The sequence below is a fragment of the Nannospalax galili genome, unplaced genomic scaffold (genome assembly GCF_000622305.1).
Source record: "Nannospalax galili isolate Female #2095 unplaced genomic scaffold, S.galili_v1.0 scaffold125, whole genome shotgun sequence".
Classification (NCBI taxonomy): Eukaryota; Metazoa; Chordata; class Mammalia; order Rodentia; family Spalacidae; genus Nannospalax; species Nannospalax galili.
Genome location: NW_008354705.1, coordinates 961,760 through 975,278, shown reverse-complemented (window position 1 = coordinate 975,278; position 13,519 = coordinate 961,760). Strand labels below are relative to the sequence as shown.

Genomic DNA, 13,519 nt, shown 5'->3' with positions numbered 1-13,519 from the left:
AAAGACAGCATCTTCAACAAATGGTGCTGGCAAAACTGTAGAAGAATGAAAAACTAGATCCTTATCTTTCACCTTGCACAAAAGTCAACATTGGATCAAAGACCGCAATGTGAAACTAGAAACCCTGAAACTATTAGAAGGAAATATTGGCAGTAACTTATAAGATATAGGTGTAGGAAAGGATTTTCTAAATTGGACGGAAGTTGCTCAGGAATTAAAGTCAGCAATCAACAAGTGGGACCTCATTAAACTAAAAAGCTTCTGTATAGCAAAAGAAACAATTCAATAAAGAACTCAAAAAAGAACAAATCAAGAAACCAAATGACCCAATTAAAAGATGGGCTAAAGATCTAAACAGAGAGCTCTCAAAGGAAGAAATAAAGATGGCTAAGAAACATCTCAAAAAGTGTTCAACATCATTAGAGAAATGCAAATTAAAACCACCCTAAGATAGCACCTTACCCCAATCAGACTGCCTAGGATCAAGAGAACAAATGATGCCAAATGATGTCGAGGATGTGGAGAAAGGGGAACGCTCATTCACTGCTGGTGGGATTGCAAACTCATGCAACCCCTATGGAAAACAGTGTGGAGAACTCTTAAAAAACTAAAAATGAACCTATCATATGACCCAGTTATACCACTCCTTGGCATATACCCAAAGGACTCATCCTATTATGGAGACACTTGTACAACCATGTTTGTTGTTGCTCTTTTCACAATAGCTAAGAGATGGAAGCAACCTAAGTGCCCCTCAACTGATGAGTGGTTAACAAAAATGTGGTATATTTACACAATGGAGTTCTATTCAGCAGTAAAGAAAGATGAAATAATGAAATTTTCAGGTAAATGGATGGATCTAGAAACTGTTATACTAAGTGAAGTAACAGACTCAGAAAAACAAACAATGTGTGTCCTCCTTCATATGTGGATCCTAGCACCAAATCCTTCTGAATTCCAGGTCCTTTTAATAAGATGATGCTATACAGCAGCGTCTTCTGTAAGTAATAACTACCATCATCAAGACTTCGGCCATGCCTAATCGCTAAACATTGTCACAATTTGTCTTGTTGAGGGTTGTGCTCATTCATTAAAGGAGAGCCAAGCAGGGTCATTGGACCCTCACCACTCCAGCCACTCCTCCCAGCCAACTGTGTGTAATTTGGCCCTAATCACACATAGTCTCCTGGATTTGGGGAGGGCTAAAGTATGCAATCTGGGGAAGGCTAAGAAGAGAAGGCATGACCCATGCTGTTTAAAGGCTTTCCAGTGTGCATACCCTCAGGTCATACATACACCTCAGCAACCCCACAGTTATCTCGTAAATAAGCTCAGTAAATTCATCGGTTCCCCAGTAAAACTTTAATCAAACATTGGCTTGACACTAGAACCTTAAAAGGGAATAAGCATTGCTTAGTATCCCCAGGAAAAGAAGTCTCACAACAGATGGAAAATTTATTTGTTAATGCTATTATTTCTCATAATTATTAAAAAAAGAAAGAAAATGAGAATGTAAAAGATGTTAGAAGGATATGGGAATGGGCACATTTTCCAAAATAGAAAAAATGAGAAAGCCTAAGTAAGTGATGAAGGTCTATGTAGGTTTGTTATGATATAAAGGATGAGATTAAAAATAATATACACATAATGTTAAAATTTATACGGTCATAGTTTAGTCAACTAATTTAAGGAATAAAATATATATCTAGCTGGGCATGGTGGCACACGCCTTTAATCCCAGCACTTGGGAGGCAGAGGCAGGCAGATCTCTGTGAGTTCAAGGCCAGCCTGGTCCACATAATGAGTTCCAGGACAGCCGGGGCTACAGGGAGACCCTGTCTCAAAAAGACCAAAAATCTATCTATCTATCTATATATATATAGATATATATAGATTAGATAGATAGATAGATAGATAGACAGACAGACAGACAGACAGACAGACAGATAGATAGATAGATAGATAGATAAAGTCAAGGTTTACCTGAGAATGTTTGGGGTTTTACCCAAGCTTTATCTACAGAGCACGTTAATTAAAAGCACCAGACTGGTGAACTATATTGGATGTTTAACAGCCATAGTTTGTGGCCTATACTAATGTGGTCAGAGGGACTTAAAGGACAGTTTTTGCCCCTTGCCCTCCAAGGTCGACTAAGTTCCAGGGGACTATGGAACATCTCTCAAAATGTCCTGTAACTGTGGTGAGTCACCTGTCCTCTTGTTCAGGGAGGCCATGGAGACTCCACGAAATGGACTTGAACCAGTGTCCAGTCTACAAAGAGGAGGGTCAACTCAGAGGAAACAACTCATCCATGCTTCCAAGCAAGCCTGACAAGGTCGACCAGGACCTTTGATTATCTTCACATAGATGCAACTAGTAAAAGAAAGGAGCCAGGGGTTCCTCTTAAGCCCATGGGTCCCCTGAGGAACAGATCCTTAATCAACCTTAAGTGTAAAAATAAATTGATTTATTTGGGCCAAGTGTATGGTCTTAAACACCCAAAAGGAAAGTATAACCAGAGTGAAGTCATCAGTATATTTCTTTAAGAGTTTAAGGGATTGCACTTCCCAGACATTAGGCTTAAGTCCATATAACAAGTTATTTAGAAAATTATTTCTCATTGATGATTTTGTTCCGAATCAGAAAGTGTTGCTCAGATGTAAGACTTCAAATCTTGGTCTCCAATACTGTAGTACCCACCTGTAGCTAAGAGAGACAACCTGTTATTGTTCTAAAATGATGGATAAATTTGTTTTCTCCTGGTATCTAGAAGCCTTTGAGAGAGAACTGACACTGATTCTAACCACCCAACAGCTATCAAAATACCTGAAAGCAAATCCTGAATCCATCACTCTAGAGTCTAGCCTTGGAAGATAAAAGAAAAATGAGGAGGAACCCAATAGAGGGATGCTTTTGGAAGCCCTTGTCAAGAAATTCCAGTGGACTCTCATATGAACATTTGAAAATTGCCCTGTTCTGACTTTTTTTTAGTTCCCTGTCTAGAACTTGTAATGCTAATTACTCTTGCCTTTACTTCTCCTTCACATCTCCTATTCACCAGGCAAAGGACTTTCTTTTCCCCCTAGAGGTAAGAGTTATGCAATTTGGGAGTCTTTTAGATAGGCCCACTGAAGGGGGACTCCAATTGCCTCCACCGTGTGTCCCTGTTCAGCATGGCTGTGTCCTGATTCCCTATCTGCAAGTTGGGTAACCTCTTCAGAGGATCATGTGATAAGAATAGGAGGTAAGAATTGGCTAGGCACTTAGGGTAAAAAGACTGCAAAGAAAAGTTGCCAGTTTCTTGGCTTAAACTCACAATGTCCTTGGGCCTCTTAGCAACATACTCCGTTCCAAAGGCCAAAAATGTTGAAAGTATTTGGAAGCTTTTAACTAATGATTAAAAGATTGTAGGGGTTACCTCTTGAGCGGGGAGAATGTTAGAGCAGGCAAAAGCCCATTAAGATAAATAAATAAAGAAGAAGAAAGAGTACATGAAGTTATCAGAAAAAAAGTGATGGGGAGATATGGGAAGAGTTGGAGGGGAGGGAGTGGCATGGATTTGATCAAAATACCTTATACACATGTATGAAATTCTCAATAGATTATTTTAAAAATAAAATGGAAGACAATGTTTCAGAGAGATTATGCTTGTTCAAAAGGTGGACAGTGCAAAAGACACAGGAAATAAAAGTAGTAGAATCAGACTGGTGCTGCCTGGTCACTATTCCAGTGTAAACAAACTCAAATTGTCATTTAGCATTAATGATAATTACAATCATGATACATCACGATTTACACATTATTAATTGCACAAATAATTTACACATTATTTTGTTTGGTGTACACACAAAAATTTTTTGTAGCATTTACTGCCTTATTATTTTGAGACATTTAGGAAACTACTGGAGTTGATTACTCTAAGTCCAACCTAATAAAACAGTAACAATATTAGGGTACCACTTACTATCTACAGTGTGCCAGACAACTTGATAGATGTTTTATAAACATGATCTCATTTAACTTTCATATAAGCAAAGTAGTAAAATCTATAGTTTAGATGAGGAAACTGAGACTCAAAAACACAAAGTGGGAGCTAGAGCTTGCTGCCTTTGCAGAAGACTTGGGTTTGGTTCCTTGCACCCACATCAGGCAGCACACAGCTACCTCTAATTCAGCTTCAGGGGATCTGACACCCTTATCTGGCCTCCATGGGCACCTGCGCTCACGTGTGAAAACTCCTACACACACACACACACACACACACACACACACACACACACACACACAGAGTTAAAAAATAAAAAAATCTCACAAAATGGCTTAGCCAAGTCTCATGTTTAATCTTTGTAGTTAACTTGACTGGCTTTGGAATCACCTAAGGACATACACATGTGAGGGTGTTTCCAGAAAAGTGGCTGGTACCACATCATGGGTTGGGGGGAGGGTCACAGACTGAATAAAAGAGGAAAAAAAGAGAAAGCCAGCTGAAACACTGCCATTCCCACAGGGGGGAGCACCAGCTATGACGTAGGCCTGCACCAGGTCTTCCCCACCAGGAATGTGCTCTGAAACCGTGAGCTAAATAAACTCCTCTGTGCTTAATTTGCTGCTTTGGGGGTAATTTGTCAGAGATGAGAAAAGAAACTAATATACCAAAGCAACATAGCTAACAAGGAACAGCTAGAACTCAAAATGCAGGCCAACCTGACTAAAAATCCATGTCGTTTTTAACTACCTATTACACTGTGTAGTGTTAAAATGCAACTACTAAATTCAATCATCAATCATATCTCTGGTATGCAAGTCATCTGAATTTTGTTTTAAGAGAACAAGCTACATAACTATAAATGATAACCACAGCATATAAAGATTTTACTGTATACATCTGTATTTTTAGGGTGCTGAAGTAAACCCTAATACACCTGAATTGGGGAAAAGGTGCGTGATGCTAAAACATGAACCCACTGTGTTAAGTGAAGCAGCAGGAGCTGCTACTGGAACGATATTCATTCGGAGAAGGCCTCTTCAGGCCTCCTCCAGGACAATGGGCAGCTCAGAAGTGTTTGATTTAATTAGTTGTATATGTAGAAAGAGACAGTCATCTGTTGCTATGGAGTCAAACGCATCATTGACATACTTCTCTATGGAAACAGAGAAGAGAAAACAGAAAATGCTAAAGTGAATGAATTCACCTAGCAGTTGGTGAACAAAGATTCAGGGAAAAAAAAATCATCCATAGTACTATGCCACTAGTTTAGCAAAGAGAAATAACACATAGAGATCACCAAGCATGTGGTATGCAAAAGGATGCTTAAAATAGATCGAAATTTAAGATGAGACATATTTTAACAGGAACACACAGGAGTTGGGAAATGCCACAGAACAAAGGTGTGGCTGTATGCACAGAAGACGGAATGGCGCAGTTCCTGAAAGACCAGCAGTGCTCCTCTGTCAGTAATGAGTCAGGAGCTCCTTAGACAGATGACAGAAAACACAGGGAACCAATCAATGAATTTATCAGCTGCCTTCTGGCTGCATGTCATGGCTACTTTTTAGTTTTTAAGAATTTTCTTTTGGGGGGGTATAAAATTACAGGAAAGCTTCAAGTTTAACAATGCAACATACTAGTTAATTTATATAACTAAGCTAATGTCCACGTTTTTAATTAACAACACTCTGTACATTTTTTCTTTAAATTTTTTAAAAATTTATTTCTTTTTATTTTATGTGTATAGGTATTATGCCTGCACACATGTAAGTGCACCCGTGTTGTACAATGCCTGTGGAGGTCAGAAGAGGGCATTTGATCCCCTGGAACTGGAGTTATGGATGATTGTTAACTGCCATGTGGGTGCTGGGAACTGAACCAGGGTCCTCTGCAAGAGCAGCCAGTGCTCTTAACCGCTGAGCCATCTCTCCAGCCCCTTGTTTTATTTTCTTTTGAGGGTTGTATTTTTATTAAAACAATGAAGAATTCATTTTATATGATTCTTTTTCTTGAGGCACTCTGACTTAAAATTTTTTCCTCAGGAAATGCAGCCTCAACGTGTCTCTCAATTCAACTTAATTCAATTAAATTCACCTTTACTCCTGGTCCTCAAGGCAATCATAGATTACTGGGTAGGAAAGACATTAAGAGTTGTTGAGCTGGGTGTGGTGGCACACGCCTTTAGTACCAGCACTTGGGAGGCAGAGGCAGAGGCAGGCAGATCTCTGTGAGTATGAGGCTAGCCTGGTCTACAAAGTGAGTTCCAGGCCAGCTAGGGCTATAAGACCCTGTTTCAAAAAGACCCCAAAAAATAAAATAAAATAAAAAAGTCATTGAATAATTAGTATTTATTGAAGAAATGAATAAATACGTGAATATTATGTTTCAAGTACTGTGCTGGATATAACAATGAATTAAATAGACCCAGTCTACCGTTTCAGAGGCCATTTGCTTACCTGGAAGAGAAAGACTCAAAATAGTCATTCACACAAATAAAGTTCTATAATCTGAGACAAGTTCTATGAAGAAAGACTACGGAGTGCCAAGAGAGACTACAATGAAGAGTTGACCTGAGATTGGATGTAGCATATCTCTTTGAAGAAGGTCTTATAATGCAGACTGTGGAGGCCATTAAGGGTTAGTCAGACAGCAGATAGCAGGCAAAACCCCAGATGGAAAAGGGCTTCACAAGTTGGGGAAACTGAAAGAAAATTTTGCTAGAAGTGAGTTGTGAAAGATGAGACTAGAGAGGGAAGAAGGTACATGTAGCCTTTCAAATTTTGTTCTAAGTATAAAGAGCTGATATACAGGAAAAAAAGTGTGGATACATTTTTCAGATCAAGCAGAGCAGGAACATTTAACAAAAAAAATTTTTTTAAAGGCAAACCAACAATGTGATTATTATGGGGCTAGGTGTGTAGCACGTTTAACTTGTGCAAAATCCTGGGTTTGACAGGAGGGAGGGAGGGAGAGAGAAACAGAGAGACAGAGACAGAGACAGAGCTTGGTAGCACATGCCTATAATCCCAGCCTTTGGGAAGTAGAAGCAGGAAGATCAGGAGTTCAGTCATCCTCCACCTCACAAGGAGTTTGAGGCCAGTCTTGGCTATAAGAAACAATGATTCAAACAAGAACAACACAGGCAAGACAGCCAGTGAGTCCTGGGGATACCGATAGTGTTCTGTTCTTTGACTTGGTGGTCACATGGGTATTAGCTTTACATTTATTTGCTAAATTACACATCTAAGTTGTATGTGTTTCCTTCTGTATATATCTCAAAATAAGAGTTATGTATACTTTTTGTGTTTTTAAAAAATAACAGACTAGATTATGGTAGAAAAGTGGGATAATGGCCAGATCCCTCAAGGAGCTTGGCTTTGGTGACAGAACAACTGCCCCCATTCATTCTCTCATTCTGCTTTTTCAGAACTGTACACCCTAAGTTTTAGTGGGGTCTGACACTCTCTGGGAAAGACTGACAGCCTCTTTTGTCTTAGGGTGTGGTTCTGGGCCTAGTTCTAGTCCATTGCCTTAATGACAAATTCCTTTTCTTGCCCTGTGATGACTGGGCTTTGACTACAAATACAGTATTTCCCTTCTACCCAGAGAAGAAGCCACATCAATGTTGAGTATGGCAGAGTCAAGCCCTGGCAGCATCTCTGGTTGACTCTGTAAAGCAGGGAGGGATATTTGCCCATCCTTCAGCCCATTTACCTGTGCTGTTATGATGACTATGTTTGATTTCTACAATTCACTGTTGTAGCAGTTTAGCTGTGCATCAAGACAGTTATGAGGAGAAGCTGAGAGATATGGCAATGTGTATAGGGCATGAAAGGACTGCGAGGGTGTTTTTAAATACCAGAGAAAACAGAACAGTATTAGATGTTGATGGGAAAAATTTCTAATAGTGGAACAGGGTAAAAAGGTTGATAATGTAGTTATGAGAGGCTTATACAAAATGGAATAAATTCCATGAGAAGATAGGAAGACGGAACAGAATACAAAGCTTGTATTTTTTGAGTAAGAGGGACACGTGTTAAACCAGAAAGAAAGAAGAGGATGGGTATAAATACAGGGAGATTCGGAGATACTATTCTGAAAAATGAGAGAGTTCTGACTTATTGTCTCAGTTTTCTCTAGGTATCATACAATATTGTCTGAAAAACGGGAAGGGAAATTGGTGGTCAGAAGTTTCAGTAGAGACAGTAGGAAACATTCATTATGGAGAAAATTAACATGATGAATAGTAAGTGTTGAGTCATTATTTGAAGCCAGATCGATGATTTTGGCAAATTATGAGTCTTCAAACCACATTCGACTACTCTGGGGTTCTAGGGGTACATAAATTGGGCCTACCTGGAGTTAGTAGTACAACAGTCAGGTCAAAGAGGAAGTAAACAAAAAAAGTGAATTTTTCTAAGAGAAGGTTTTAGTAATAAACCATGGAATCAAGGCTGATAGGGAGAGAGAGAAAGACTGTGGTGGTTAAAACGAGATAAAGGAGTAGAAGTCTCATTGAGGATGAGAACCTCCTGTTTTTCATTAGTAAGTGAGCTGAAAGTCAAAGTGTTTCAGTTCAGGGGGCTGGAGAGACGGCTCAGTGGTTAAGAGCTGCTCTTGCAAAAGACCAGGGTTTGGTTCCCTGGACCCACATGGTGGCTAACAACCATCCATTAACTCCAGTTCCAGGGGATCTGAAGGTTACTTCTGGCCTCCATGGGTACTACATGCACAAGTGCACTTACATACATGCAGGCAAAACATTCATATACATTTAGAAAAAAATTTTAAAAAGAAAAGTGTTTCAGTTCAGTGATGGCACATTCAAATGAGTGATGTGGAGGCCCTAAATACAAAGCTCTAGGGAGGAACTCTGGATGTAAGCTGCTGAGGGGAGGTGAGGTAATGTCTCTGGTAGGGGGAGATAAACATTTGCAGAGTATATGTATAGTATATGAAACTTGGTAGCAATTTATTTTATAGCTAAAGAAGCAAGAATTCAATAGGGAGGAAAGTGGTACCAAAAAAAAAAAAAAAAATAAGGACTCCAACGTGTAAAGTACTGTAGAAATAACCTCTAACTTTACCAAAGGTTAGGGTTTCTAGGCAGGAGTTCATGGAGAAACTGGAAATGTAAGAGGCAAGTAAATTCTGAAGGAACAAGTATGAAAATTCAAGTACTTTAGACTTGATTTTCTGCCTAAGTTATCAATCCTGATGTTATCAGACACTGGAATATATAAAGATTACAAACAATTTATGTTTTTATTTATTTTCTTTGAGCCTTGTGAATATGTAGACTTGTATTTTTTATAGTTCTGGAATGTTCTTACAATTCTGGAAAGTTATTTGCCATTCTGTCCTTAATTCTGTCCCCTATTCATTTTGCTCTCTTCCTAGAACTTCTATATTGGACTTCTGGATCATAATTAGATAAGTGAAGGAGGATATCACTGAATATTTTCAATCATTAAAAATTATTTATAAATTTGGCACTTTGAGTATACTGTATATTAGATGTTAAAGGATCATCAAGGCTGGGGAGATGGCTCAGCAGTTAAGAGCATGTCCTGTTCTTGCAGAGAATCTGGGTTTGGTTCTTGGCTCCCAAATCAGGCAGTTCACAACCACCTGTAACCAACTCCAGCTTCTGGGGATCCAATGCAGTCTTCTGACTTCTACCTGTACTCAAGTGCCCACATTCACACATAATTAAATATAAAATAAATCTTTTTAAAAAATCATTACCTAGCATCTTATTCTAGATGTCTGCTATTAAAATGATAAAGTAATCCTTCCCCACATTTTCTGGTAGTGCTAGGGATCAAACCCAGGGCCTTGTTATGAAAGGCAAGCATTCCACCATTGATTTGCATCCCAAGCTCAAATTAATTCCCTTTCTAATGACATTAGCTAGATTCAGCACCAAATAGATAGAAATTTCTCAAGTAATTTTCACTTAATCCTAATCTATGTTCTTAGGTTTCAGGACTTAATTTCTTTCTTATCTGGGTCTTGACTGAGGACTAACTAAAGCAATTTAAAATGTCTTTCCTGTTTAGAATATTTCCCTAAATTTGTAAAATATTTAATTTTTTTGGTCTTTTTTGAGACAGGGTCTCCCTGTAGCCCAAGCTGTCCTGGAACTCGCTATGTAGACCAGGCTGGCCTTGAACTCACAGAGATCCACCTGCCTCTGTTTCCTGAGTGCTGGGATTAAAAGCATGCGCCACCACGCCCGGCCTAGGACAGTTATTTTTATTACAGTTTCCATTTTTTTGGTATTTATGTGTGCACATGTGTTCATGTGGAGGCCAGAAGTCAACACTGGGTGCTATCTTCAGTTCCTCCTATCTGCCTTCTTTTAAAAAAAAATTTATTTATTTATTGTGTGTGTGTGTGTGTGTGTGTGTGTGTACATGCATGCTACAGTGTACATGGGGAGGCCAGAGGGCAACTTTGGGAATTTGGTTCTTTCCTTCTACCACATGGGTCCTGAGACTCTGGTTGTGAGCCTTGGCAACAAGTGTCTTTACTTGCTGAGCCATCTTGTCTGCCTTCTGCTTTATCTCTTGAGACATGGTCTCTCACTGAACCTGGAGTCCATTGATTCAGCTGGGCCAGCCTGCCAGTGAACTCCAGGGATCTTCCTGTCTCTGTTCTACTCAAGCATTAGGGTTACAGCTGTACAGTGCTCGGCTTTTACATGGGTGCTGGGGCTCTGAATCAGGTTCTCATGCTTGTAGGGCAGACTCTTTACCAGATAAGCCATCTCCCCAGCCTGATTACAGTATCTATGCTTGCAGAGGACTGCTTACCAACAACGAGTCTCTGAAGAGCACCTTTATCCCCATTAACTGCAGCGGCATGAACCTGTGATACAAACGAGCAGCCAGGAGAGAGCAGGCTCTCTGACGTGTTCATGCTCTTCTCAGTGGCTGGAGTGACCTGAAACAGTGACAGTATCTGTAGAAAACACTTCTTTTTTAAAAACTTTTTATTTTTATTTTATGTGTATGCATGTATTGCCTGCATGTATGTAAGTACACCTGTGTTGTGCAATGCCCACGGAGGACAGAAGAGGTCATTGGATCCCCTGGAATTGAAGTTACAGACAGTTGTTAGCTGCCATGTGGGTGCTGGGAATTGAACCTGGGTCCTCTGTAAGAGCAGCCAGTGCTCTTAGCTACTGAGCTATCTCTCCAACCCCCAGAAAGCACTTCTAACACTGCCATACCAATGCCAAGTAGGCAGCTTATAAACATGATTTATTAGAATGTTTGAGTAGGACTTAACTCACTCTTAGTCTTATAATTGCCATGAAATTGCAAATGAAGTGGTCTTTGTACAGCTTGCTCAACAGTAAAATGAGAGAATTGGGTGCTTTTAAGATCCTTCTCAAGATGGGTGCGTGGAGCCTCAATATTTTACATTGGGTACAAGGTTCAAAAGTCACAGTGACTTCTAAGATTAATACAGATCATATGATTCTACACAATACTTGTTGATATCAGGCTGTACCCTGTTCCAAGTTACTCCCTACTTTGTAAAACAGCATTTTCTGAGGCTGCGCCTTGCCCTGAAAGACTCCATTTTGAGGATGGAAGATGACTGCGCTCCTGGGTGAACAAGCAAAACACTATCTGTCTAGCACTACCCATGCAGCACAGACTGGTACTCTACAAATTTATTGGGGTGAACTGAGACTGTAGGAGCACATAGGCATATTAAAAATCACATGGGGAGGGTAGCTGAAGAGATTAATCAGTGGTTAACAGCACTGGTTGCTCTTCCAGAGGACCAGGGTTTGGTTCCCAGCACCCACAGGACAAGGCTAACAGCTGTCCATAACTCTAGTTCCAGGGGGATCTGATGCCTGGGCTTTGCAAGCATTGCATGACACGGGTGCACTTACATGCAGGCAAAACACATAAAAAAATTTTAAAAAAATCACATCAAGGAAACCAGGCCCAAGAACTTACTGGACATGACAGACTAAGGAAAAGCTGTAATTCTTTCACATGGACCCTACAAAGTGATGGACACCTAGCACTGCAATGGTCATGGTCCCATCAACCTATCATCTGAGACCTGGTGTATACATCAATGAGTGATAGGTAGAGAACTCCTTGTGGCTTTAGCTCAGCTAGGTCTCCTGCTGCTGACACGGCCTACTCAACCGCCATCTGCCTGTCTACCTGTTTGCCTGTCTGGACCTGAACTGGTTGTTCCTGCTCTGACCTGGTTCAGCAACTGACTGCATCTTTGCCCCTAACTCTGACTCTCCCAAGGCCTGATCTCTACAGCAGCAGCTTCTTCTCTGTGTCTGTTTTGGGTTGTTATCCATTCAGACTCTACCTGCATTTCTATCAGCTCATTTCTGAAACCTCTTGAATTCCGCTGTAGTTTCTTTTAAAAAAATTATTATTTTTATTTTATGTGTATGAGTGTATTGCCTGTGTGTAGGTAAGTGCACCCATGTTCTGCAATGCCCACAGAAGACAGAAGAGGCTGTCAGATCCCCTGGAACTGGGGTTACGAACAGTTGTTAGCTGCCTTGTGGATGCTGGGATTTGAACCCGGGTTTTCTGCAAGAACAGTCAGTGTTCTTAACCACTGAGCTATCTCTCCAGCCCCTGCTGTAGCTTCTTTAACTTGTGTTCCTTCCCTACACCACATAATATGCACATATATATATATATACTGTGTGCTGTGATATGAGATTTACTACTCACAATTAAGATGGGAATAAAAGAATGTGCAGTTGCCTTGACCAGATGACCAAGATAGGCAGGATTATCTGGGAAACTGCTACCAGTGAATCCACTCTGCCTTGTGAATTTATTGCTATCCAATAAATTCTGACAATATGGAAAGATACAAATGTTGTTTGTCTGTTTTCGGCATAGTGCACTCATGGCAACTGACAAGGATACTGAATTATTATTCCAATTTAGAAAACATTTCTAAAATTATGGTAAAGGTTAGCTCATTTCTTTATTTTTTCAACAATTTGAGTTAACATGCTGACAGAAAATATGGAAGGGGATGCTGTGAGACAATTCTGTCATGCCTAAGCATGTCTGTCTTGTTACAACAAAGATTGTCATATGTAGGATTATATTAAAGCCACTAGAGTGAAGCTAGGAAACAAGGATGGAGGTGAAAACATGGTAGGAAACTAATTAATTTGAGTTCCTGGTCTGATTTTGTTAATAATCAGCAATGTGTCCTTAGTCTGCCTCAGCTCTCTAGATTTCATTAAATGTGAAAAGTTAAAAGTTAGCTATGTTACAACAAAGATTGTCATATGTAGGATTATATTAAAGCCACTAGAGTGAAGCTAGGAAACAAGGATGGAGGTGAAAACATGGTAGGAAACTAATTAATTTGAGTTCCTGGTCTGATTTTGTTAATAATCAGCAATGTGTCCTTAGTCTGCCTCAGCTCTCTAGATTTCATTAAATGTGAAAAGTTAAAAGTTAGCTATGAGCCGGGCGTGGTGGCGCACACCTTTAATCCCAGCACTTG

General features: G+C 39.9%; 1 protein-coding gene across 5 annotated transcripts in view; it reads right to left on the bottom strand.

The window, feature by feature from the left end:
- Invs (inversin) overlaps positions 1-13,519 on the bottom strand; it is a 182,788-nt gene that overhangs the window by 167,422 nt on the left and 1,847 nt on the right. For 2 of the 5 annotated variants that reach the window (XM_017802874.2, XM_017802875.2), the window contains exon 2: positions 10,807-10,936. The exons of the other annotated variants lie outside the window; for them this stretch is intronic. In XM_017802874.2, the coding sequence (XP_017658363.1) occupies positions 10,807-10,912 (106 nt within the window). In that variant the 5' untranslated portion in view covers positions 10,913-10,936. The remainder of the gene's footprint in view (positions 1-10,806; positions 10,937-13,519) is intronic. 5 annotated transcript variants of the gene reach the window in all.